General features: G+C 43.7%; 2 protein-coding genes across 2 annotated transcripts; one reads left to right on the forward strand and one right to left on the reverse strand.

Annotated features, from left to right (window-relative positions):
- Window positions 1-3,148: 3,148 nt before the first annotated feature.
- Window positions 3,149-14,930, forward strand: LOC138647951 (uncharacterized). Its single transcript, XM_069737397.1, has 4 exons — window positions 3,149-3,349; window positions 13,771-13,912; window positions 14,018-14,168; window positions 14,249-14,930. Exons 1-4 carry the CDS (start codon window positions 3,149-3,151, stop codon window positions 14,910-14,912), a joined length of 1,158 nt encoding a protein of 385 aa, XP_069593498.1. The 3' UTR covers window positions 14,913-14,930.
- Window positions 14,931-15,239: 309 nt separating this feature from the next.
- LOC138649941 (uncharacterized) lies at window positions 15,240-17,810 on the reverse strand. Its single transcript, XM_069740601.1, has 4 exons — window positions 17,629-17,810; window positions 17,063-17,166; window positions 16,823-16,969; window positions 15,240-16,333 (listed from the first exon to the last, which is right to left on the reverse strand). The coding sequence occupies exons 1-4, from the start codon at window positions 17,806-17,808 to the stop codon at window positions 15,412-15,414; spliced, it is 1,353 nt and encodes a 450-aa protein (XP_069596702.1). The 5' UTR covers window positions 17,809-17,810; the 3' UTR covers window positions 15,240-15,411.
- Between the last annotated feature and the right edge of the window lie 8,357 nt (window positions 17,811-26,167).

A 26,167-nucleotide genomic window follows, 5' to 3' on the forward strand; every position in this document is an offset into this window, starting at 1 on the left:
TCTCCTTCAAATTTTGCTTTCGTCAAAGAATGCTCCCTTTGCAGCAATTACAGCATTGCTGACCTTTGGCATTCTACCAGTTAATTTGCTGAGGTAAACTGGAGAAATTTCACCCCATGCTTCCAGAAGCTCCTCCCACAAGTTGGTTTGGCTTGATGGGCACTTTTTGCATACCTTACGGACAAGCTGCTCCACAACAGCTCAATGGGGCTGAGATCTGGTGACTGCGCTGGCCACTCCATTACAGATAGAATACAAGCTGCCTGCTTCTTCCCTAAATAGTTCTTGCATAATTTGGAGGTGTGCTTTGGGTCATTGTCCAGTTGTAGGATGAAATTGCCTCCAATTAAGCGCTCTCCACAGTGTATGCCATGGAATTGCAAAATGGAATGATAGCCTTCCTTACTCAATGTCCCTTTTACCTTGTACAAATCTCCCACTTTACCAGCACCAAAGCAACCCGACCATCACATTACCTCCACCATGTTTGACAGATGGCGTCAGGCACTCTTCCAGCATCTTTTCAGTTGTTCTGCATTTCACAAATGTTCTTCTGTGTAATCCAAACCCCTCAAACTTGAATTCGTCTGTCCATAACACTTTTTTCCAATCTTCATCTGTCCAATGTCTGTGTTCTTTTGCCCATATTAATTTTTTCCTTTTATTAGCCATTCTCAGATATGGCTTTTTGTTTGCCACTCTGCGGTGATGGCCAGCATCCCGAAGTCGCCTCTTCACTGTAGACGTTGACTCTGGCGTTTTGTGTGCACTATTTAATGAAGCTGCCAGTTGAGGACCTGTGAGGCGTCGATTTCTCAAACTACAGACTCTAACGTACTTGTCTTGTTGCTCAATTGTGCAGCGGGGCCTCCCACTTCTCTTTCTACTCTGATTAGAGCCTGTTTGTGCTCTCCTCTGAAGGGAGTAGTATACACCGTTGTAGGAAATCTTAAGTTTCTTGGCAATTTCTCGCTTAGAATAGCCTTCATTTCTAAGAACAAGAATAGACTATCGAGTTTTACATGAAAGTTCTTTTTTTCTGTGAGAGCCAGAAATCTTGCATGTTTTTAGGTAACCAAATACGTATTTTCCACCATAATTTGCATAATAAATCTTGCCAAATCAGACAAGGTGATTTTCCGGATTTGTTTTCTCATTTTGACTCTCATAGTTGTGGTCTACTTATGATGTCAATTACAGGCCCCTCTCATCTTTTAAAGTGGGAGAACTTGTACAATTGGTGGCTGACTAAATACTTTTTTCCCCACTGTATATAGTGGTTAGCCCCGGTACTCTGTGAAAGAGAGTGGAAACCACTCAAGATTAAGGAACCAAAAGAAACACCCTATAACAGTGGATGGCCATGAAAACCCAGACAGGGAATGTTCAAATAAAATACTTTTGTTCAAAAAATGGCAAACAGTAGTAATGTATAAAAAGCATGTGCAAGTATTATAATGGATTGTATATAAAATAATGTAAAATAATATGATTGTGTATATTAGACCAATACTGCAAGTGGCGGACCTAAGGACAAAAGAGATGAAAAATCACAAACAGTATTACATATACAGTTCTGGCAAAAATGAAGAGACCACAACATCAAAACCCTGTCATGGCCAGCCCAATCTCCAGACCTGAATCCCATTGAAAACCTCTGGAATGTAATCAAGAGGATGATAGATAGTCACAAGCCATCAAACAAAGAAGAACTGGGTCTGCTACTGTGCAGTCCACAAATCCAGAGAAACCAACAGTCCTTTTTAGGACGAATTTGGGGGTCCTGAGATTGCAGCGCTAGGTAGGCAGGGGAGTCTATGTGCATCTACAGGCACTGTATGTGAGTACATAGATCTCACTGCATACCTCCAAAAGCTCAATTCCTGTCTGCTGCTGCTTATTTTCCATATACCTAGCTGCATTTATCAGTGGCAATTTTGTTTTTCTGCTTATACCTGCTCATTTTATTCTAAAGGAATCGATAGCCCCCTTTTTATATACATTTATTTGCTTGGTCACACTGCAGACTACAGCCAGGTCATTGTAATAGAAGAGTGTGCAAATCTTATAATTTTTTTTCCCAGGCATCAGATGTGAGTGCGCCAAAAAATCTGTCCTTTTTTTGGCGCTATACAATATTTTGCAGTGTCTTACAACATTTTTCAACACCATTTTGCTGCCCAAATAATCTGTAGCTGGCCCAAAAATATTTAGCTACAGTTCTTAGATTTATCACTGTGTGTGATACGCCACTCATTTTTTATTGTTTTCAAAAATTATCAACAAACATATAAAAAAAATAATACAGTCTGTTTTCTCAGGCTGAGCCCTGCTGTATCTGTGGTTGAAAAAATCTTTAATTGGCTTGCATAGTTCTGTCTGTTAGCCTTGTTCTAGTCATTTTTTGTTGTTTTCAAAAAATCTCCAAAAACATAAAAAAAATGCAGTCTGTTTTCTCAGGCTGAGGCATGGTGTATCTGTGGTTGAAAAATCGTTTATTGGCAGGCATACGTTGCATAGTTCTGTCTGATAGCCTTGTTCTACTCACTTTTTATTGGTTTCAAAAATTAGCAACATAAAAAAATGTATACAGTCTGTTTTCTCAGGCTGAGGCCTGCTGTATCTGTGGTGGAAAAATCTTTTATTGGCAGGCATACGTTGCATAATTCTGTTAGCCTTGTTCTACTCATTTTTTATTGTTTAAAAAAAAATATCAAACAAAAAAAATTATACAGTCTGTTATCTGAGGCCTGGTGTATCTGTGGTGGAAAAATTTTCGCTTAGCGGGTATACTGACCACATATAATTTTTCTACAAATAAATCCATTTGTATTGAGGTTTTCACATATTTCAGTAGTCCATTTAAAATGGGCAAGGCAAGGGGCAAGGGACGGGGAAGTGGACGTGATGGTTAATGCAGAGGACGAGGTCGTGGCCAAGCTGAAAGTGGTCCACAGCAAAGACCCACATCTTCGCGCTCGACCTTCCTGTCCCAGTTTCTAGGGGACCGCATAGCGGATAGTGGATAATGCTTCCAGTCACTTAGCTGCCGCCACCACCACCACCACCTTGTCTTCGACATGGTCAAGTCTGAGTAGCCGTGATTGTGGACCGGATATTACTCACCCTGATCCTCCTTCCTCCCACCATGCCGAGTGCCCTGAGACAACTGATCCCACATTTGGACACTCCGAAGAGCTGTTCAGTTTTGCCTTTAAAGATTCTGAACTCTCGGCCAGTCAATTTAAAGTGGAGCCAGGTGAGATCACATGTAGCTATGCCCAAACATTTGAACAGCCACGGTCACACGAAGGCGATGGTGGGAAAGTATCATAAGAAGGGGACGACGGTGAGACACTATTGCCAGAAAGTCAGGAGGAGGAGCAGGGTGTAGATGTAGAAGACGAGGTGGTGGATGACATAGTGACTGATCCAACCTGGCAGGAGGACATGCAGAGTGACACCGTTCCCTGTACCACCAACATGATGGAAGTTGCTATTCCAACTGTTAGATCTTCCCGAATCTGGTTATTTTTTAAAGACTCTGCCGATAACCCCAAACAAGCCATTTGCAGCACTTGACATGCCCGCATCAGCAGGGGTAGCAAAACTATCAGCTTGACCACCACCAGCATGATTAAGTACATGGCAGCAAAGCACCCGACTTTGTGGGCTGAACCCCAGGCTCCAGGAACACTGTCTGAAGGTGACAACACTGCTTCTTCCACTGTTTTGCGTAGAAGCCAATCCCCAGTTCACCGTGCCTGTGAAGATGCCCTGCACTTGTTTTGTTGTCCACAGTCAACCAGCATCATCATCAAGCCCGTCCACGTCCTTGCCCCAGTCCAGCCTTCAGTTGTTTTTTCGTGATGCAAAAGTCACTCGATTTTTGTGCAAGGGTGTTTTTATGATGCCTGTTACTAATTAGAAACCAAAACAAATTTTACTCCCCCAGGGAGATGTACGTATATTCTTCCCATTTATTCTTATATTTTCCAGTTTTACTATCTCTGGACTGTCCGTTTATGACCTACAACACCTAAATATATCCACCAAAAAAGACCATGAAGGAAAATTACTACTACACCAAAAAGAAACTGCCTTCACACAAGGTCAGAAAAAATAGAATAATTTTATTAACCAAACGACAAAGAAATATATATACATATATAAAATACAGTGGGTACACACCTAAAGCACAGGAATAGGTGGGCTACCCAGGTAAGGACCCCATAAGTAGTGGTATCATACTAGTAACAACCAAAACATTAACGCAAATAATCATTGTGCAAGTGACCATGTAAAAACATGCAGAAAATAGTTTAGGTAAAAATGAATACTGGCAGTGTACAATAATGCAAAGTCATGATATAATTACCAAATGGGGCACTCCTGGGGGACCCACCAACACCGGACGCACGTTTCCTCTACAGTAGGAAAATCTTGAAATACTATTATATTAAATTTGTATTTATATCCCTGTCTCTGAGCTGTTGCTAGGGACAAACATATCTCTTTGGACACATTCTGGCATCATTTATATGAATTCTGTGTTCGCCTCTCCCTTTTGTTATTTACTTTCATAGGTGGATTCACATCCTTCATTTCACCAGGCTTAACGTGTTCTGTGCTGGCTGCTACAGGCAGTCCCAAGGGTAAGGGTGTCTATGATGCCCATAGTATATTTTTTAACAATGTATCCCCCTTGGGGAAATGCTTGTCAGCCCATGCACTGCGTGTATGGGCATTACAAGTCTAGGAGGCACACTCCTTTACATTGGGTCTAGTTTTTAATGAGGTCTTCAGCAATGTCTCCTCATTCTCTGCCACTAGATCAACATGGTTAACGTGTTCTGTGCTGCTTCAGGCAGTCCAATTTTTGACTAGGGTGTCTACGATGCCCATAGTATATTTTTTTTTTAAAATGTATCCCCCTTGGGGAAATGTTTGTCATCCCATGCACTACGCGTATGGGCATTACAAGTCTAAGACACACTCTTTTACATTGAAGGCCTCATGACAAACTAGGCCCATCAATGTCTCTTCATTCTCCACCACTAGATCTCCAGTGTTTACATGTTCTGTGCTGCTACAGGCAGTCCAATTTTTGTCAAGGGTGTCTATGATGCCCATAGTATAATTTTAACCCCTTTACCCCCAAGGGTGGTTTTCACGTTAATGACCGGGCCAATTTTTACAATTCTGACCACTGTCCCTTTGTGAGGTTATAACTCTGGAACGCTTCAACGGATCCCAGTGATTCTGACATTGTTTTCTCAAGACATATTGTACTTCATGACAATGGTAAAATTTCTTTGATATTACCTGCGTTTATTTGTGAAAAAAACGGAAATATGGCGAAAATTTTGAAAATTTCGCAATTTTCCAACTTTGAATTTTTATGCAATTAAATCACAAAGATATGTCACACAAAATACTTAATAAGTAACATTTCCCACAAGTCTACTTTACATCAGCACAATTTTGGAACCAAAATTTTTTTTTGTTAGGGAGTTATAAGGGTTAAAAGTTGACCAGCAATTTCTCATTTCTACAACACCATTTTATTTTAGGGACCACATCTCATTTGAAGTCATTTTGAGGGGTCTATATGATAGAAAATACCCAAGTGTGACACCATTCTAAAAACTACACCCCTCAAGGTGCTCAAAACCATATTCAAGAAGTTTATTAACCCTTCTGGTGCTTCACAGGAATTTTTTGAATGTTTAAATAAAAATGAACATTTAACTTTTTTTCACAAAAAATTTAATTCAGCTCCAATTTGTTTAATTTTACCAAGGGTAACAGGAGAAAATAGACCCCAAACATTGTTGTACAATTTGTCCTGAGCACGACATAACCCCACATGTGGGGGTAAACCACTGTTTGGGCGCATGGCAGAGCTCGGAAGCGAAGGAGCGCCATTTGGCTTTTCAATGCAAAATTGACTGGAATTGAGATGGGACGCCATGTTTCGTTTGGAGAGCCCCTGATGTGCCTAAACATTGAAACCCCCCACAAGTGACACCATTTTGGAAAGTAGACCCCTTAAGGAACTTGTCTAGATGTGTGGTGAGCACTTTGACCCACCAAGTGCTTCACAGAAGTTTATAATGTAGAACCGTAAAAATAAAAAATCATATTTTTTCACAAAAATTAACTTTCCGCCCCCAATTTTTTATTTTCCCAAGGGTAAGAGAAGAAATTGGACCCCAACAGTTGTTGTACAATTTGTCCTGAGTACGCTGATACCCCATATGTGGGGGTAAACCACTGTTTGGGCGGATGGGAGAGCTCAGAAGGGAAGGAGCGCCGTTTGACTTTTCAATGCAAAATTGACAGGAATTGAGATGGGACGCCATGTTGCGTTTGGAGAGGCACTGATGTGCCTAAACATTGAAACCCCCCACAAGTGACATTATTTTGGAAAGTAGACCCCCTAAGGAACTTATCTAGATGTGTGGTGAGCACTTTGACCCACCAAGGGCTTCACAGAAGTTTATAATGGAGAGCCGTAAAAATAAAACAAAAATTTTTTCCCACAAAAATTATTTTTTAGCCCCCAGTTTTGTATTTTCCCGAGGGTAACAGGAGAAATTGGACCCCAAAATTTGTTGTCCAATTTGTTCTGAGTGCGCTGATACCCCATATGTGGGGGGGAACCACTGTTTGGGCGCATGGGAGGGCTCGGAAGGGAAGGAGCTCCATTTGGAATGCAGGCTTAGATGGAATGGTCTGCAGGTGTCACATTGCATTTGCAGAGCCCCTAATGTACCGAAACAGTAGAAACCCCCCACAAGTGACACCATTTTGGAAACTAGACCCCCTAAGGAACTCATCTAGATGTGTTGTGAGAGCTTTGAACCCCCAAGTGTTTCACTACAGTTTGTAACGCAGAGCCGTGAAAATTGAAAAAAAAACTTTCCCCCCCAAATTATTTTTTAGCCCCCAGTTTTGTATTTTCCCAAGGGTAAGAGGAGAAATTTGACCCCAAAAGTTGTTGTCCAATTTGTCCTGAGTACGCTGATACCCCATATGTTGGGGGGAACCACCGTTTGGGCGCATGGGAGGGCTCGGAAGGGAAGGAGTGCCATTTGGAATGCAGACTTAGATGGAATGGTCTGCAGGCGTCACATTGCGTTTGCAGAACCCCTAATGTACCTAAACAGTAGAAATCCCCCACAAGTGACCCCATATTGGAAACTAGACCCCCCAGGGAACTTATCTAGATGTGTTGTGAGAACTTTGAACCCCCAAGTGTTTCACTACAGTTTATAACGCAGAGCCGTGAAAATAAAAAATCTTTTTTTTTCCCACAAAAATTATTTTTTAGCCCCCAGTTTTGTATTTTCCCAAGGGTAACAGGAGAAATTGGACCCCAAAAGTTGTTGTCCTATTTGTCCTGAGTGCGCTGATACCTCATATGTTGGGGTAAACCCCTGTTTGGGCACACGGGAGAGCTCGGAAGGGAAGGAGCACTGTTTTACTTTTTCAACGCAGAATTGGCTGGAATTGAGATCGGACGCCATGTCGCGTTTGGAGAGCCCCTGATGTGCCTAAACAGTGGAAACCCCCCAATTCTAACTGAAACCCTAATCCAAACACACCCCTAACCCTAATCCCAACAGTAACCCTAACCACACCTCTAACCCTGAAACACACCTAACCCTAATCCCAACCCTATTCCCAACTGTAAATGTAATCTAAACCCTAACCGTAACTTTAGCCCCAACCCTAACTGTAGCCTTAACCCTAGCCCCAACCCTAACTTTAGCCCCAACCCAAACTGTAGCCCTAACCATAGCCCTAACCCTAACTTTAGCCCCAACCCTAACTGTAGCCTTAACCCTAGCCCTAACCATAGCCCTAACCCTAGCCCTAACCCTAGCCCTAACCCTAGCCCTAACCATAACCCTAGCCCTAATGGAAAAATGGAAATAAATACATTTTTTTAAATTTTCCCTAACTAAGGGGGTGATGAAGGGGGGTTTGATTTACTTTTATAGCGGGTTTTTTAGCGGATTTTTATGATTGGCAGCCGTCACACACTGAAAGACGCTTTTTATTGCAAAAAATATTTTTTGCGTTACCACATTTTGAGAGCTATAATTTTTCCATATTTTGGTTCACAGAGTCATGTGAGGTCTTGTTTTTTGCGGGACGAGTTGACGTTTTTATTGGTAACATTTTCAGGCACGTTACATTTTTTGATCGCTTTTTATTCCGATTTTTGCGAGGCAGAATGACCAAAAACCAGCTATTCATGAATTTCTTTTGGGGGAGGCGTTTATACCGTTCCGCGTTTGGTAAAATTGATAAAGCAGTTTTATTCTTCGGGTCAGTACGATTACAGCGACACCTCATTTATATCATTTTTTTTATGTTTTGGCGCTTTTATACGATAAAAACTATTTTATAGAAAAAATAATTATTTTTGCATCGCTTTATTCTCAGGACTATAACTTTATTTTTTTTGCTGATGATGCTGTATGGCGGCTCGTTTTTTGCGGGACAAGATGACTCTTTCAGCGGTATCATGGTTATTTATATCTGTCTTTTTGATCGCGTGTTATTCCACTTTTTGTTCGGCGGTATGATAATAAAGCGTTGCTTTTTGCCTCGTTTTTTTTTTTTTTTTTCTTACGGTGTTTACTGAAGGGGTTAACTAGTGGGCCAGTTGTATAGGTCGGGCCATTACGGACGCGGCGATACTAAATATGTGTACTTTTATTGTTTTTTTTTATTTAGAAAAAGAAATGTATTTAGGGGAATAATATTTTTTTTTTTTTCATTATTTAGGAATATTTTTTTTTACACATTTTGACAAATTTTTTTTTACTTTTTTACATTGTCCCAGGAGGGGACATCACAGATCAGTGATCTGACAGTTTGCACAGCACTCTGTCAGATCACTGATCTGATATGCAGCGCTGCAGCCTTCACAGTGCCTGCTCTAAGCAGGCTCTGTGAAGCCACCTCCCTCCCTGCAGGACCCGGATCCGCGGCCATCTTGGATCCGGGGCTGGAGGAAGCAGGGAGGGAGGTGAGACCCTCGCAGCAACGCGATCACATTGCGTTGCTGCGGGGGGCTCAGGGAAGCCCGCAGGGAGCCCCCTCCCTGCGGGATGCTTCCCTATACCGCCGGCACATCGCGATCATCTTTGATCGCGGTGTGCCAGTGGTTAATGTGTCGGGGGCGGTCCGTGACCGCTCCTGGCACATAGTGCCGGATGTCAGCTGCGATAAACAGCTGACACCCGGCCGCGATCGGCGGCGCTCCCCCCGTGAGCGCCGCCGATCGCGCTGGACGTACTATCCCGTCCGTGGTCATGGGGGCCCACCCCACCTCGACGGGATAGTACGTCCCATGTCAGAAAGGGGTTAAAAATATTTAACCCCCATGGGGAAATGTTTGTAAGCCCATGCACTGCGAGTATGGGCATTACAAGTCTAGGAGACCCGCTCCTTTACATTGGGACTAGTTTTTAACGAGGTCTTCAGCAATGTCTCCTCATTCTCTGCCACTATTATTATTATTATTATACATTTTTATAGCGCCATTTATTCCATGGCGCTTTACATGTGAACAGGGCAAATATAAACAAGTACAATAAACAGGAGTAAAACAAGGCATACACAAGTACAGGAGGAGAGAGGACCCTGCCCGCGAGGGCTCCCAGTCTACAGGGGATGGGTGAGGATACACTAGGGGAGGGTAGAGCTGGTCATGTGGCGGTTCAGTAGACTGGGGATGACTGCAGGTTGTAGGCTTGTCAGAAGAGGTGGGTCTTCAGGTTCCTTTTGAAGGTTTCTGTGGTAGGCGAGAGTCTGATGTGTTGGGGTAGAGAGTTCCAGAGTATAGGGGAAGCACGGGAGAAGTCTTGGATGCGGTTGTGGGAGGAAGAAATGAGAGTAGAGCAGGAGATCATGAGATGATCGAAGGTTGCGTGTAGGTAGGTAACGGGAGACCATATCACAGATGTATGGAGGAGTCAGATTGTGAATGGTTTTGTATGTCATTGTTAGGCCATGTTCACACAGTGCGTTTTTTACTGCGGAACCGCAGCGGTATTGCCGCTGCGGTTCCGCAGCAGTTTTCCATGCAGGGTACATAACAATGTAACCCTATGGAAAACAGTCACTGCTGTGCACATGGTCCGTAATTTCGTTTAAAAAGCCGCGCAGAATAGCTGCGGCAAAAAAGAAGGAGCATGTCACTTCTTTTTCCTGAACCGCAGCGGTTCTGCACCCATAGACCTCCATTGTGAGGTCAAAATCGCAGTAAAACCCGCAGATCAAAAATATATCTGCGGGTTTTACTGCGGTTTGATGTGCAGAACCGCTGCAGCAGGAAGTGTGGGGAAGCGGGAGGAAGTGCGTGGGCGGAAGTCCGTGGGCGGCGTGTGTGGTCCTGACTGTATCCCGAAGAGACTGTCATCATGGAGGCATACCGTCGCATGGGGATCGATGTCGGGCGTCTGATTGATCTGGTATGTCTGCGTGTCCGTCCCCATGCGACGATATGCCTCCATTGTGCTAAGTCGCCGTATGGGACTACTACTCCCATCTGGTATTTAGGATGGGAGAGTTGTCCCTGTGTCCGGCGACTTACACAATACTAAAGTTTACACCAAACACCAACACAATACACATACATGACACACACAGTACAGTACATACAACACATAACATAGAGTATATACTCACCATACACCACACTTGTAGGCGAAGCCCTCGATCCTCAAGGAAAAAATCCAAAAATAATAAACCAAATTCATACTCCCTGTCCGCAGAATCCATAAAACGATTGTCCCACGACGATCGGCTGCTCTCCGGCGATACACTGCCAGGAGCGAAGCTCCTAGCAGTGTATCGCGTACTGTCCCGGAGTTCAATGGCGCCGGCGTCTCGGTTAACGACAGTACAGCTGCGTTGAACTTTCCCACGCAGCACTGCCGTTAAGCGAGAGTGCCGGGGTCAATGACCGCCGGTAAACTCGCTCGCGCATGCGCAGTAACACACCGACAGGAACTATGGCTCCTGTCAGTGTTTCTTCAGTCATGGAGAGCAGACACATCTCTGGATGTGTCTGTTCTCCATGGAAGATCTTCGTGGGACCCTCGATGGATTTCTGCGGACAGGGCCAGGGAGTATGAATTTGTTTTTTTGTTTTGCCTTTTTTTCAGGTCGAGGGTCTTCAGGACGGATTAGGCGTTAAATAAAATATGGTCAAAAAGTGGGTGTCTTTATTTCATTAAAATATTTTTTCTAGTCTTTGTGTTTTTTTTTGTTAACCCTTTCATTGGCTTAATAATGGATAGGCGTCTCATTGACGCCTCTCCATTATTAACCGGGCTTAATGCCACCTTACAATAGCAAGGTGGCATTAACCCCTCATTACCCCATATCCCACCGCTACACGGGAGTGGGAAGAGAGGGGTTAAGTGCCGGAATTGGCGCATCTTTTTGATGTGCCTTTTCCGGGGCGGCTGCGGGCTTATATTTGTAGCCAGGGGGGGGGGCAAATATCCATGGCCCCTTTCCTAGGCTATGAATATAAGCCCACGGCTGTCTGCGTAGCCTTTCTGGCCTAAAAATATAGGGGGACCCCAACACGTTTTTTTTTTAGGGGCCCCCTATATTTTAGTGCCAGAAAGGCTACGCAGACAGCTGTGGGTTAATATTCATAGCCTGGGAACAGCCATGGGTATTTTAACCCCTTCCCGGGCCTCAAATATTGGCCCACAGCTGTCTGCTTAGCCTTTCTGGCCTAAAAATATAGGGGGACCCCAACACGTTTTTTTTTTAGGGGCCCCCTATATTTTAGTGCCAGAAAGGCTACGCAGACAGCTGTGGGTTAATATTCATAGCCTGGGAACAGCCATGGGTATTTTAACCCCTTCCCGGGCCTCAAATATTGGCCCACAGCTGTCTGCTTAGCCTTTCTGGCCTAAAAATATAGGGGGACCCCAACACGTTTTTTTTTTAGGGGCCCCCTATATTGTAGTGCCAGAAATGCTACGCAGACAGCTGTGGGTTAATATTCATAGCCTGGGAACAGCCATGGGTATTTTAACCCCTTCCCAGGCCTCAAATATTGGCCCACGGCTGTCTGCCTAGCCTTTCTGGACTAAAAATATAGGGGGACCCTATGTATTTTTTTAGGGGGTCCACATATATTATAGTAACCCTTTAATAGGATTAATAATGGATAGGCGTCTTATTGACGACTCTCCATTATTAACCGTGCTTAATGCCACCTTACAATAGCAAGCCTAAAGGATCCCTTTAGGGGTAGGGTTAGGGTTAGGATCCCTGTAGGGTTAGGGTTAGGGTTTGGATCCCTTTAGGGTTAGGATCCCTTTAGGGTTAGGGTTAGGATCCCTGTAGGGTTAGGGTTAGGATCCCTTTAGGGTTAGGGTTAGGATCCCTTTAGGGTTAGGGTTAGGATCCCTGTAGGGTTAGGGTTAGGATCCCTTTAGGGGTAGGGTTAGGGTTAGGATCCCTTTAGGGTTAGGATCCCTTTAGGGTTAGGATCCCTGTAGGGTTAGGGTTAGGATCCCTTTAGGGGTAGGGTTAGGGTTAGGATCCCTTTAGGGGTAGGGTTAGGGTTAGGATCCCTGTAGGGTTAGGGTTAGGGTTAGGATCCCTTTAGGGGTAGGGTTAGGATCCCTTTAGGGTTAGGGTTAGGATCCCTTTAGGGTTAGGGTTAGGATCCCTGTAGGGTTAGGGTTAGGATCCCTTTAGGGTTAGGGTTAGGATCCCTGTAGGGTTAGGGTTAGGATCCCTTTAGGGTTAGGGTTAGGATCCCTTTAGGGTTAGGGTTAGGATCCCTGTAGGGTTAGGGTTAGGATCCCTTTAGGGGTAGGGTTAGGGTTAGGATCCCTTTAGGGTTAGGATCCCTTTAGGGTTAGGGTTAGGATCCCTGTAGGGTTAGGGTTAGGATCCCTTTAGGGGTAGGGTTAGGATCCCTTTAGGGGTAGGGTTAGGGTTAGGATCCCTGTAGGGTTAGGGTTAGGATCCCTTTAGGGGTAGGGGTAGGATCCCTTTAGGGTTAGGGTTAGGATCCCTTTAGGGTTAGGATCCCTGTAGGGTTAGGGTTAGGATCCCTTTAGGGGTAGGGTTAGGATCCCTTTAGGGGTAGGGTTAGGGTTAGGATCCCTGTAGGGTTAGGGTCCCTTTAGGGGTAGGGTTAGGGTTAGGATCCCTTTAGGGTTAGGGTTAGGATCCCTTTAGGGTTAGGATCCCTGTAGGGTTAGGGTTAGGATTCCTTTAGGGGTAGGGTTAGGGTTAGGATCCCTTTAGGGGTAGGGTTAGGGTTAGGATCCCTTTAGGGTTAGGGTTAGGATCCCTTTAGGGTTAGGATCCCTGTAGGGTTAGGGTTAGGATTCCTTTAGGGGTAGGGTTAGGGTTAGGATCCCTTTAGGGGTAGGGTTAGGGTTAGGATCCCTTTTGTGGTTGGGTTATGTTTAGGATCCCTTTTGGGGTAGGGTGCTTAGGGTTATGAGCCCTAACCCTACCCTAACTATTTCAGTATATAGTGTGTTTTTTACTGAATGTTGTTGATTGTCGCACGAACCACTCAGGATTGACGGCGACAGAGCTAGTGGTAAAACAACTGCACACAAACGTTTTTATTGGTGTTTGTGTTTTCAGTTTGTGCTTGTGTTCAATGATTAGGGGTTACTTTGAAATATTTCCAGCAATTGTGTAACATTACTTGGTCATGCTATAGATTATGAGATGACACTATTGTATTTATTGTAGGTTCGTGATTATCCGGCCTTGTGGGACCCAGCCGATGAATCATACAAGGATAAATACTTCAGGGAACTAGCCTGGACAAAAATAGTGCGCGACCTTATCCCGGATTGGGACAAATATCCAGGGAGTACACAGCAGCAAATCGGTAATTTTAATTAAATTTATTTAGTAAACCTTGAGTAGATTAAAAATATAATTTGTTTAGATCTCACAAAAAATGTTGTTGTATTTTGTAACCTTTTTTTGGTAGATAACGATGTGAGGAAACGTTGGCGCTCCATCAGAGACCGTTTTACAAAGTTCCTCAATGAATGTTCAAAGAGTGGCTCTTCGCCAAGCAAAAGTAAATTCCCCTTTAGTGAAGAGCTGCAGTTTCTTGTGACCAGTAGGACATTGAGAAAGTAAGTTAAAATCCACTCCACATGATTATTTATATATAATATGTTGTGCGGAAAATTAATATTTTTTTTTTCACCAACAGGACGGAAGGAAACATGTCGGTAGCTGATTTGGAGGACAGCGACAAAGAGGATGGAGCAGGCAGTTCCTCTGGAGTGGGAGGGACCATCTCTACCTCCACTCCCACAGCTTCTGCTGAATCAGCATCCACTTCAGCAGCTGCTGCATCAACATCTAGTTCAGCAGCTGCTGAAGCATCTGATTCCGCAGAAGCTGTGAGAGTGGAGAAGAGAGCTGTCTATCCGGTGGCAGCAGAGAAAAAAACAAAAAAAACAAAGAAGAACCAAGATGACCAAACTGTCCAAATAGCTTGTGACACGTTAGATTTATTAAAAAAATCTAGTTCCGATGACCATTGCGACTCATTTGCACAAACTGTCGCAAGAAAAACACGCTCCCTGCCACCGGATAGACAATCTCTTTTCATGTCTATGGTCCAGATGTCCCTCACTGCTCTGGAGGACCCTGCTCCGATTTCTCCCTACAATGAGGTTCTGATGGGGGTGTTGGGACTTTTCAGGCCCCGACACCGAACACCGGAAACAACAGCTACCAGACCCCAGTATTTGGCCCACAGCCAAGGAAGTTCTGGAGACAGAGGCAGTTCGCAGCATATGGGGGGAGCACCATATCAATCTGAGGGATCAAATTTCCTCTATTCTCCCGAATATACATTTCTGAATTGAACGTGGGCAAAAGTTTTCAGTGGCACAGTTTTTTTTGTTTTTTTTTTAGCTCCAGTTGCCTGTTGGTTTTGAAAGGGGTTTTTTTTTTTTTTTCTAATTGAAAAATCTTTTGTAAAGATTACAAATAATTTGTGTTCTTTTAAATATATTATATTTCACACAAAATATTCTCTTCTTTATTACAATGCGGACAAGGCCGCTATCCTGGGTTTATGGGCTATCAATTAGTGGTTTATGTGTTGATGTGTTAACAATTGTATACGTCATACTGCTATTATTTTCGTAAAACACCAACAATTTTTTAGACATAAAAAAAAAGATAACAAATTACACCCAAATAGATTTTTTATTTATATTACAACCAATTTTTTCAAACTGTTTTTGGTCACATGAAACAAAAAAATTTTTTTCAAACTTTTGTGTTGGTTGATGGCGTTTCTCATTCTTCGGGATGTTGTCAAAACTGTTATCAGCGATGTCGGCAACATTTTTTGGGGGGTCAGTGTAGATGCATCCTTCTCTGCTGGTCAGGCTGCTCAACACCAGCACAGGAGTATTGCCAGTGCACGGCACCTTCAGGACTCATAAAGTAGTCAGTGAAGGATTCTCTCACACGCACACCAGAGTTGGACGGCCTACCCAGACCCCCGTTGACCACTGGATTAAATACTGGCTGCTGGTACTCCACATCAACGTCAGTGTTGTACTCACGAGCATAGTTGTGGAGTACACAGCAAGCCTTTATCACAGCATCAACGGTGTCTGTGTCCAACTGAATGGCAGTGTGAAAGATCCTCCACTGACTAGTCATGATCCCAAAGGTGCATTCCACATATCTGCGTGCACGACTCAGCCGATAATTAAAAATCCTACGTCGGGCATCCAGTCCCCTTCGTGGGTATGGGCGCAGCAGGGTTGTCGTTAAGGGAAACGCCTCATCCGATACCATCACGAAGGGCACTGGATGTGTGGAACCCGGCAAAGGTCGTGGGGCTGGGAGCGTGCCGCCATCTCGAAGAATTTGCATCCCAATCTGTGACGTTCGCAACACCCGAGAATCCCCAGTACTACCATAGGCACCAACGTCAATGGCAACAAATTTGTAATGGGCATCAGCAACCGCCATCAGGACCACTGAAAAATACTTCTTATAATTAAAGAAGCGTGATCCTGATCGTGGTGGCTGCTGAACCCGAACATGTTTACCATCGACTGCACCTATGCAGTTTGGGAAATTGGCCACAGACTGAAAGCCTGCTGCAACCTGCAGCCAAGTCTCCTCGGTTGGGGAAGGCATCACCATGGGCTGCAACTTCTGCCAGATGACGGTACATGTACACCTCACAATGTTAGAGATGGTAGATTTACCAACTCTAAATTGGAGGTGCAGGGATGTATAGCTCTCTCCTGTGGCCAAAAATCTGGAAAGAAACAAAAAAGAAAATTAGAAATGTCACACAAAAAGGTAATTACAACATGTCACAAGTTAAGGCCGCTATTATATGCGTCCAGCACCATTCAATAATGCTGGCATTAACACCCAGCACAACACAAAGGGTGTTAAAAACATTAATAAGGCATGATGGGACTTGTGCACACACACGCATGCGAGATATGACCGAGTGTTGCATGGTAATCCCCGGACCTGCTGCATGCACTCCGTTGTGGAGCGTGCGGCTCCATGTATTGGTATGTGGGTGCAGACTCCGCTCCAGAGTGCAGGCGGCAGGGCCGGGGTTTACCATGCAACACTCAGCCTTATATCTCACGTGTGTGTGTGTGTGTGTGTGTGTATGTATGTGTGCCCCCTGTCCAACAAGAGGACTGGGTGGGTTTAATCACACATACTGGACACAGACACAAGTAAAATACAGACCTAACAACATTCCCCCCAAAAAATTGTTACTTACCGCAAGGTGATGAGCAGCCTTTCCTCAGCAGAGATGGACTTCCTCATCACCGTGTCTTGCAGTGTTAAATGGGGTGCCAGGATGGTAAGCAGTCTGTCAAAGGCAATAATTGGTAACCGACAAAACGATATAAATTTTTCAGGATATCTGAAAATTGCAAAAGAACAACAAAAAAGGGTTACTTCACAAGTATTGCTTGCAAAAAAAGGTAAATTAGTCATTCTATATATTTCTACTTACCTCCTCAAATCATTGTACAGCACATGAAAGTGCCCCTTCTCAGTTCGGTCTTCTACAAGCGGGTGCACCCACATTCGTTTCTGCACACGTCTTCTCTGCCGCCGCTAAATAGAAAAATAAAAAATTTTTTTGTAAACACAACAATTTGAAAAATATATCAAACATGCCTGGAAAACAATGCCGATTATGTAAGGGTACGTGTCCACATTCAGGAAGGCCCACCCCATTCTGGGACGCAATGATGCCAGATGTGTTCATTGTACAAATCCAGCATCATCACACCCGACGCATAGGGCCCTGTTTTATTCATTGCGGAGCCGCAGTTTCACAACAAGGAACACGGACATGCTGTGATCATAAAAGACGCGCAGCATGTCCGGAGTCGCAGGGCTGACAGATGACACACAGTGGACACGTGATTTCATGACATCACCTCCAGTATGCTGTTACATGTGGACGCTGCATGTTTGGCGCTGCGGCCACACGCAGCGCCAAACATACAGCGTTTCCAGAACGTGGACATGTACCCATAACCCAATATATAAAACAAACAGACATCTGCTTACCTGACGTGCATGTCGATTCAGAATTAGAAGCATCAACCCCAGGATCGCAATCCGGTGTGGCGTGCGGAGCTGGATCCGTGGGCTGTCATCTGGACGACGCTCAGCACGTCCACTCATTTTGATGTGTAAGTTCCAAAATGGAGGATGGAAGAAGAAAAGGGTTGGACAAGGAAATGACATCATTTTTTTTTTTTCCCCCCCACTGCAGTAAACTTTATTTCTGTCAAACACAGACAATCTGCAGACAAAACTGCATCAAAAAACGCACTAAAAAACGCATCAAAAACGCACCAAAACCGCACCAAATAACGCACCTGCGTTTTCTGCAGAGACCTGCGTTTTCAGTCAGGAAAAAAAAAGGATGGAAATCCTGAACGTGTGAACATAGCCTAAGTGTTTTGAACTGTAGCCTCTGGGCAATAGGAAGCCAGTGAAGGGCCTGGCAGAGAGGAGAGGCTGGGGAGTAACAGGGAGACAGGTGGATTAGTTGGGCAGCAGTGTAGGATGGATTGGAGTGGTGCCAGAGTGCCAGAGGGGAGGCCAGAGAGTAGGAGATTGCAGTAGTCGAGGCGGGAGATGATAAGGGCATGTACTAGTGTTTTTGTGGTTTCATGGTCAAGGAATGCACGGATCCGGGAAATGTTTTTAAGTTGGAATCGGCAAGAGGAGGCAAGGGCTTGGATATGTGGCTTGAAAGAGAGGGTAGAGTCAAGGATCACCCCGAGGCACTGAGCGTGCGGGACCGGGGAAAGTGAGAAGCCATTGACATTGATGGATAGGTCAGGTGGAGGGGTAGAGTGAGGTGGGGGAAAGATGATGAATTCTGTTTTGTCCATGTTCAGTTTTAGAAAATGAGCAGAAAAGAAGGATGAAATAGCAGATATTGTGGGATTTTGCCCAGTAAGGAAGTGAGGTCGGGTCCAGATAGGTAGATCTGCGTAGAGATGATATTGTAAACCGTGGGATTCTATGAGCTGTCCCAGGCCGAAGGTGTAGATGGAGAAGAGTAGGGGTCCTAGAACTGAGCCTTGTAATGTATGGGCATTACAAGTCTAGGAGATCTGCTCCTTTACATTGGGCCTAGTTTTTAACGAGGCCTTCCTCCACATCTCATCATTCTCTGTAACTATAACACCATGGTGCACTTGTTGTATGCTGCTACAGCCATTCCATTTTGTGCAAGGGTGTTTTTATGATGCCCGTTACCAATTTGAAACCAAAACAAATGTTACTCCCCCAGGGGGAAATGTCTTAAAAATGAGATGTACGTATATTCTTCCCATTTATTTGTATATTTTCCATTTTTCATATTTCTGGACCACCCTCTAATGAGCTACTGTATACCTCTACAATAGAAAAATATTGAAATACTATTATATTTTCATTTATAACCCTGTCTCTGAGCTGTTGCTAGGGACAAACATATCTCGTTGGACACATTCTGGCTTCATATCTATGAACCTGTGTTCGCCCCTCCCTTTTCTTTCATAGGTGGATTCACTTTTTTTTTTGTTTGATTTCAGTATTATTTATAATTATGTCTCCTCATTCTCCGCCACTAGATCACCAGCGTTAACGTGTTCTGTGCTGCTACAGGCAGTCCAATTTTTGCCAAGGGTGTCTATGATGCCCATAAAATATTTTTTAAAAAGGTACCCCCCATGGGGAAATGTTTGTCAGCCCATGCACTTCCTGTATGGGCATTACAAGTCTAGTAGACCCGGTCCTTAACATTGGGCCTAGTTTTTAATTGTGCTAGTTGGGCAGTTTACATACATGTGAACATATCCACATCACTGCAAGGCTTGCAGGAACTGTATGTGAGTCTATAGATCTCCCTGCATACATCAAAAGGTTCCATTACTGTCTGCTACTGTGTATTTTATATACAGTCATGGCCAAAAGTATTGACACCCCTGCAATTCTGTCAGATAATACTCATTTTCTTCCTGAAAATGATGACAATCACAAATTCTTTGGTATTATCATCTTCATTTAATTTGTCTTAAATGAAAAAAACACAAAAGAGAATTAAGCAAAAAGCAAAACATTGATCATTTCACACAAAACTCCAAAAATGGGCCAGACAAAAGTATTGACACCCTCAGCCTAATACTTGGTTGCACAACCTTTAGCCAAAATAACTGCGACCAACCACTTCCGGTAACCATCAATGAGTTTCTTACAATGCGCTGCTGGAGTTTTAGACCATTCTTCTTTGGCAAACTGCTCCAGGTCCCTGATATTTGAAGGGTGCCTTCTCCAAACTGCCATTTTTAGATCTCTACACAGGTGTTATATGGGATTCAGGTCTGGACTCATTGCTGGCCACCTTAGAAGTCTCCACTGCTTTCTCTCAAACCATTTTCTAGTGCTTTTTGAAGTGTGTTTTGGGTCATTGTCCTGCTGGAAGACCCATGACCTCTGAGGGAGACCCAGCTTTACCACACTGGGCCCTACATTATGCTGCAAAATTTGTTGGTAGTCTTCAGACTTCATAATACCATGCACACGGTCAAGCAGTCCAGTGCCAGAGGCAGCAAAGCAACCCCAAAACATCAGGGAACCTGTTTGACTGTAGGGACCGTGTTCTTTTCTTTGAATGCCTCTTTTTTTCTCCTGCAAACTCTATGTTGATGCCTTTGCCCAAAAAGCTCTACTTTTGTCTCATCTGACCAGAGAACATTCTTCCAAAACTTTTTAGGCTTTTTCAGGTAAGTTTTGGCAAACTCCAGCCTGGCTTTTTTATGTCTCGGTGTAAGAAGTGGGGTCTTCCTGGGTCTCGAACCATACAGTCCCATTTCATTCAGATGCCGACGGATAGTACGGGTTGACACTGTTGTACCCACGGACTGCAGGGCAGCTTGAACTTGTTTGCATGTTAGTCGAGGTTCTTTATCCAACATCCGCACAATCTTGCGTTGAAATCTCTTGTCAATTTTTCTTTTCCGTCCACATCTAGGGAGGTTAGCCACAGTGCCATGGGCTTTAAACTTCTTGATGACACTGCGCACGGTAGACACAGGAACTTCAGGTCTTTGGAGATGGACTTGTAGCCTTGAGATTGCTCATCCTTCCTCACAATTTGGTTTCTCAAGTCCTCAGACAGTTCTTTGGTCTTCTTTCTTTTCTCCATGCTCAATGTGGTACACACAAGGACACAGGACAGAGGTTGAGTCAACTTTAATCCATGTCAACTGGCTGCAAGTGTGATTTAGTTATTGCCAACACCTGTTAGGTGCCACAGGTAAGTTACAGGTGCTGTTAATTACACAAATTACAGAAGCATCACATGATTTTTCGAACAGTGCCAATACTTTTGTCCACCCCCTTTTTTATGTTTGGTGTGGAATTATATCCAATTTGGCTTTAGGACAATTCTTTTTGTGTTTTTTCATTTAAGACAAACTAAATGAAGATAATAATACCAAATAATTTGTGTTTGCAATCATTTTCAGGAAGAAAATGAGTATTATCTGACAGAATTGCAGGGGTGTCAATACTTTTGGCCATGACTATATACCTAGCTGCAGTTATCCGTGGCAATTTTTTGTTGTTAGTTTTTTAAGGTTATACCTTCTCATTTTATTATAAAGCAATCCAGAACCCCCCTTTTTTTTCAACATTTGCTTGGTCACTCTGCAGACTACAGCCACGTCATTGCAATACAAGAGAGTGAAAACATAATTTTTAACTATTTTTTTTTGGGGGGGGGGCCCAGGCATCTGATGTGAGTGCGCCTAAAAATCTGTCCTTTTTTGGGGTACTATGTAATATTTTATAGTGTCTTACAACATCTTTGAACAACATTTTGCTGCCCCAAAAATATTTAGCTGGCCCCAAAAATTTCGCTACAGTTGTTATATTTATCACTGAGTTGTACGCCACACGCATCGCATATCTTTGCGCTATCTTAAAATTTTAGTACTCCAATGTATTTTGGGGGGTGTCATAGCCAACTTTTTGACACAATTTTGGTGTGCCAAAAAAAATCAAGGCCACATTTTGATCAGTCTTATCTCTGGGTGACGCCTGGTGTATCAGTGGTGTCAAAATCCGTGCTTTGCGAGCATTCGTTGCATTACGTTGCATTGTCCTTTCTGCTACTCTAGGTCTACTCAGTATTTGTTTTTAAAAACAAAAAAAATAAAAAAAATCATAGTCTGTTATCTCTATCACACGCCTTGTGTATCTGTGGTGTCAAAATCTTCTGTTCGCAGGCATACGTTGCATTGTTCTGTCTGCTAGCCTTGGTCTACTCAGTATTTATTGCTTTACAAAAAAAACTTAATGAAAATGTATAGTTTGTTATCTCTATCAGATGCCTGGTGTATCCGTGGTGTCAAAATTATTGCTTTTCAGGCATACATAGCATTTTTGGTTCTGCTACACTTGCTGTGTATAGAATTTTTGTTTTTTTAACATTTTACAAAATACAGGCCATATATTGAAAGTTTGTTATCTCAGTCAGACTTCTGATGTATCTGTGGTCTGCAAATCTTGGCTTTTCAGGCATACATTCCAGTTTTTGGTCTGCTACCCTTGGTGTATACAGTATTTAGTTGTTTTTAAATTTATAAAAAATACAGCCCACATATTTAAGAGTGTGGTATCTCCGTCTGACTCCTGGTCTATGTGTGCTGTACAAATAGTTGCTTTGATTGACGTAGGACCCACAATACTCGGGGTTGGGAGGACATGCATAATCCCAAGGTTGGACTGGGTCCCGGCTTCCACTATGCTAACCCAGTGTGACATCAGTGAGATGTAACGTCCCTGCCCACAAGCACTTACCACATGTCTGTGGCTAGGTGGACTTTACAAGTAAAAGCATTTTTGAGGGCACGTGTAATGTTGTGGGATATGTGCCTGTGTAATGCCAGGACAGCACACCGGGACAAATAGTCCCGCATGTTCGGGGCCTTGGGGTGATCCACAACTATGCCCTCACTTTCAAGCTACATATCCAAGCCCTTGCCTCCTCTTGCCCACTACAAGTCTAAAACATTCCTGTATCCGTACATTCCAAGAAACTGCAAAAACATTTGTGCACGCCCTCATCATCTCCCGCATCGACTAATGCAGCCTCCTATACAAAACTCTGCTTCCCCAGTAATCCAACAATCCCTCCGTTATTCCCCAGCCTCTCCTGTCTGCCAGGCCCTTCACTGCATTCCTATTGCCCAGAGGCTACAGTTCTAAAGCCTAACTATGACATACAAAGCCTTCTACAACCTGTCTCCTCCATACATCTGTGACATGGTCTCCCAATGTCCGACTGGGTCATGGCTTCCTGTACGCTAACCCAGTGTGCCATCAGTGAGATGTACCGTCCCTGCCCACAAGCACTTGTCCACGTGTCCGTGGTTAGGTGCAGTTTCACAGTAACAGCATTGTGGGGGCCCGGGTACTGTTGTGGGACACGTGCTAGTGTAATGCGGGGACGGCACACGGGGAGAAATAGTGGCGGCTGGGGACCGAGTACCTTGTGACGGTCACAGCCATCAGGTTGCAGAAAGCTTCCGTCTCCCACGAGCATAAAATGCAACATTTTGAGCGCAAGCAGACGAGACATAAGTGAATTTAGTACTGTGGCCTGTGTGGCGTTGGCTGCATATTTCTGTTTGCGTTCCAAGGACTGGGTTATGGACAACTGAATGCTGCACTAGGACAAGGACGTGCTTCTTGATGGTGCTAGTTGAGTTTGTATGCAACTAAACATGCAGGACAGGAGGCATCTTTGCATGCACCATGGACAGAGGATTCGCTTGTATGCACAACAGCGGAAGAAGCAGTGGTATCACCCACAAACACTGTTGATGGAGCCTGTTGTTCGGTCAACAAAGTCGGGTGCTTTCCTGCTATGTGCCTGATCATGCTAGTGGTGGTTAGGCTGGTAGTTTTGCTACTCCTGCTGATGCGGACATGGCTGGTGGTGCAATTGGCCTTTTTGGGGCTATCGGCAAAGTCTTTAAAAAACAAGACATTCAGTGTCTTCACCTCCTCACCTCGAACCCTGTCTTTCGGTGTTCCCCAATTCTAAGTTCTAGGACTCCATACTCTTCTCTATCTACACTTTCGGCCTGGAACAGCTCATGTAATGGCACGGTTTGCAATATCATCAGTAGGCCAATGACTCAAAGATCGACCTATCTGTACCTGACATCACCTCCTTACTGACCCAAGTCACACGTCTTCGCGCTATTTCATCTTTTTTTTCTGCTTGTTTTGAAAAAGTTGACATGTACAAAACGGAATGCATCATCTTTCAACCATCTCACGCTGAGTAGACATGAGAGCTGTATATGCATCATTCGGTACCACTTTAGTAAGAGGGAAAGCTTGCCCAAGTGATTTTCAAGACATTCACAGCCTTTTTTGGAACATTGTTTGCATCTGTGATCTTCATTTTCTTGGTGGGGATGTGGTAAAGTTCAAAATAGTCATCAATAGCACCATCGTCCATCTTGTAAAGAGGAAATCTGGTGTTTTCCATGGTCATGGTTATCTACGTTTAGTGGCATTCCTTTAACAGTGTTCATTACACTAGAACAAATAATTTTCAACTGTAACATTTGGATATTATTGGTAATATGTATGGGTGAAGATGAAGAAGCTTGAGTCACAGTTGTGTTTATAGTTACAGACAGTGCACTCCTCTTTAAAATTAGTTTTTCACAAGCATCCATCAGTTTGTTTGGTTATCCTCCAACACGGCTCTGCTTTCTCAAATTCATCATCTCACGAACATGTTGCACTTTGCCCTTTAGACAGACACGTGCATCTTTGGCACCATATTTTTAACAGGCATTTTTTTAGGCAGGGTAAAAATGACTAATCATTGTAGCCTGTATCTCATACCTCCTATAGCCACCGCTGTTATTAATCATGTACGTTAACATTGCTGTCATCACCATGGCCCTTTTCCTGATCACTTCATGCAATGATTCGTCCGCCATATTTTTACTAAAAACCTGCACCTTCACAGCAGCAACTGAGTAGGAAACCACTTTCCAGTTTTGCAAAGTGTTTATGATGCCCGTAAACAATTTTTTTTTTTTTCAAATTACCCACCATGGGGAAATGTTTATCAGCCCATGCCCTTAGTGTATGAGTGTTACAAGTCTAGAAGACCCGCTCCTTAACATTGGGCCTAGTTTTTAATAAGGCTTTCCTCCACATATCATCATTCTCCGCCACTAGAACAACCATTCCATTTTTGGGCAAGGGTGTCTACGATCCCCATAAATAATTTTTTTTAAAATGTACTCCCCATGGGAATCATTGTCAGCCTATGCACTTAGTGTATGGGCATTACGAGTCTAGGAGACCCGCTCCTTTACAATGGGAATTTTTTTTTATGAGGCCCTCCTCCATGATTCTTCCAAGGGGGGATTGTGTTGCGTGCAAATTTGAGTCAAGGTGGCCCTTGTATTCAATGGATAAGGAAACAGTATGGCAGAACAAACTGAAGAATGTGAGGCTTATTGGGGTGCATTTGACTTGGTAGCAGGGAAGGCCTTGCAGTTAATACATAAGAAACCAGTATGGGATTACAAAATGAATAATGTGAAGTGTATTTTCCTGTGTTCATCCAGTACCTGGGTTCAAAGGCTTATTGGGGTGCATATGACTTGGTAGCAGGGCAGGTATTGCATTCAATGCAACTTTTTGTCAGGAGGCGCTCCTGTACATTTCGTGAAAGGGGTATTGGGGTGTGTTGTAATCCTTGGCAGCCCAGCTACTCACTTCTTAGGCAATAACAGCATAGGAGACCCAATGTTTAATAATGTCCCTTTAAGAATATTACTGCCGCCTTATGCCCCTCAAAAAATAGGCTTTCAGAAATGAAACAAGATGTGTCTCCTTATGTGTCACACACCACATGGCCAGCTAGGGTTGTTAAACGTTACAATGACATTTCCCAGAGAATGCATTTGTATTGGTTGAAAGCAATGTGAACGTTGACAAAAGCATCAAAAACGCTGTGTGTAAACATGCCCCAAGTGGTGGAGGAACATTTCGGTCTGGGGTAAATTATTTTGCCTTATATACAAGTTATTACCCTGAAAAGGATGTACCTTAACATATTTCCCAACAAAATCCATTTTGGTTTGTTTTTCTGGCGCACATGTAAAAATGGCGTGAAACTCTGACATTGCTTACAGCTGTGACCCTGGAGTCAGAAATGCGTCCAGGGGCAATCCCCATGATGTTTCTGTGTTATTTCTGCAGTGTTTCCATCATTTTCAGATGTTTTAAGACCTTAAAAGGACCCCCCCCCCCCACGTAAAGGGTAAAAATACTCAGGTTTCCCATAGACTTACATTGGGCTCGTTGCTCGGGTTGAGTACCCGAGTATTCCAATTTTTTCGACTCGAGCAACCGAGCATTTTAGTGCTCGCTCATCACTAGTGGCTAGCAATAATTTTTTTTTTGCACCTTAACCCCTTTACCCCCAAGGATGGTTTGCACGTTAATGACCGGGCCAATGTTTACAATTCTGACCACTGTCCCTTTATGAGGTTATAACTCTGGA

This window comes from Ranitomeya imitator, chromosome 1 (assembly GCF_032444005.1).
Source record: "Ranitomeya imitator isolate aRanImi1 chromosome 1, aRanImi1.pri, whole genome shotgun sequence".
Taxonomy (NCBI): Eukaryota; Metazoa; Chordata; class Amphibia; order Anura; family Dendrobatidae; genus Ranitomeya; species Ranitomeya imitator.

Bases quoted from the DNA above. Each gene is read 5' to 3' on its own strand.
- LOC138647951 (XM_069737397.1), top strand. From the start codon at position 3,149: ATGCCGAGTGCCCTGAGACAACTGATCCCACATTTGGACACTCCGAAG. The intron at 13,913-14,017 runs GTAATTTTAATT...TTTTTTTGGTAG, and splicing joins GAGTACACAGCAGCAAATCG to ATAACGATGTGAGGAAACGT. The intron at 14,169-14,248 runs GTAAGTTAAAAT...TTTCACCAACAG, and splicing joins ACCAGTAGGACATTGAGAAA to GACGGAAGGAAACATGTCGG.
- LOC138649941 (XM_069740601.1), bottom strand. From the start codon at position 17,808: ATGTCATTTCCTTGTCCAACCCTTTTCTTCTTCCATCCTCCATTTTGG. The intron at 16,970-17,062 runs GTAAGTAGAAAT...TGCAATTTTCAG, and splicing joins CTGTACAATGATTTGAGGAG to ATATCCTGAAAAATTTATAT. The intron at 16,334-16,822 runs GTAAGTAACAAT...GTTTCTTTCCAG, and splicing joins AGGCTGCTCATCACCTTGCG to ATTTTTGGCCACAGGAGAGA.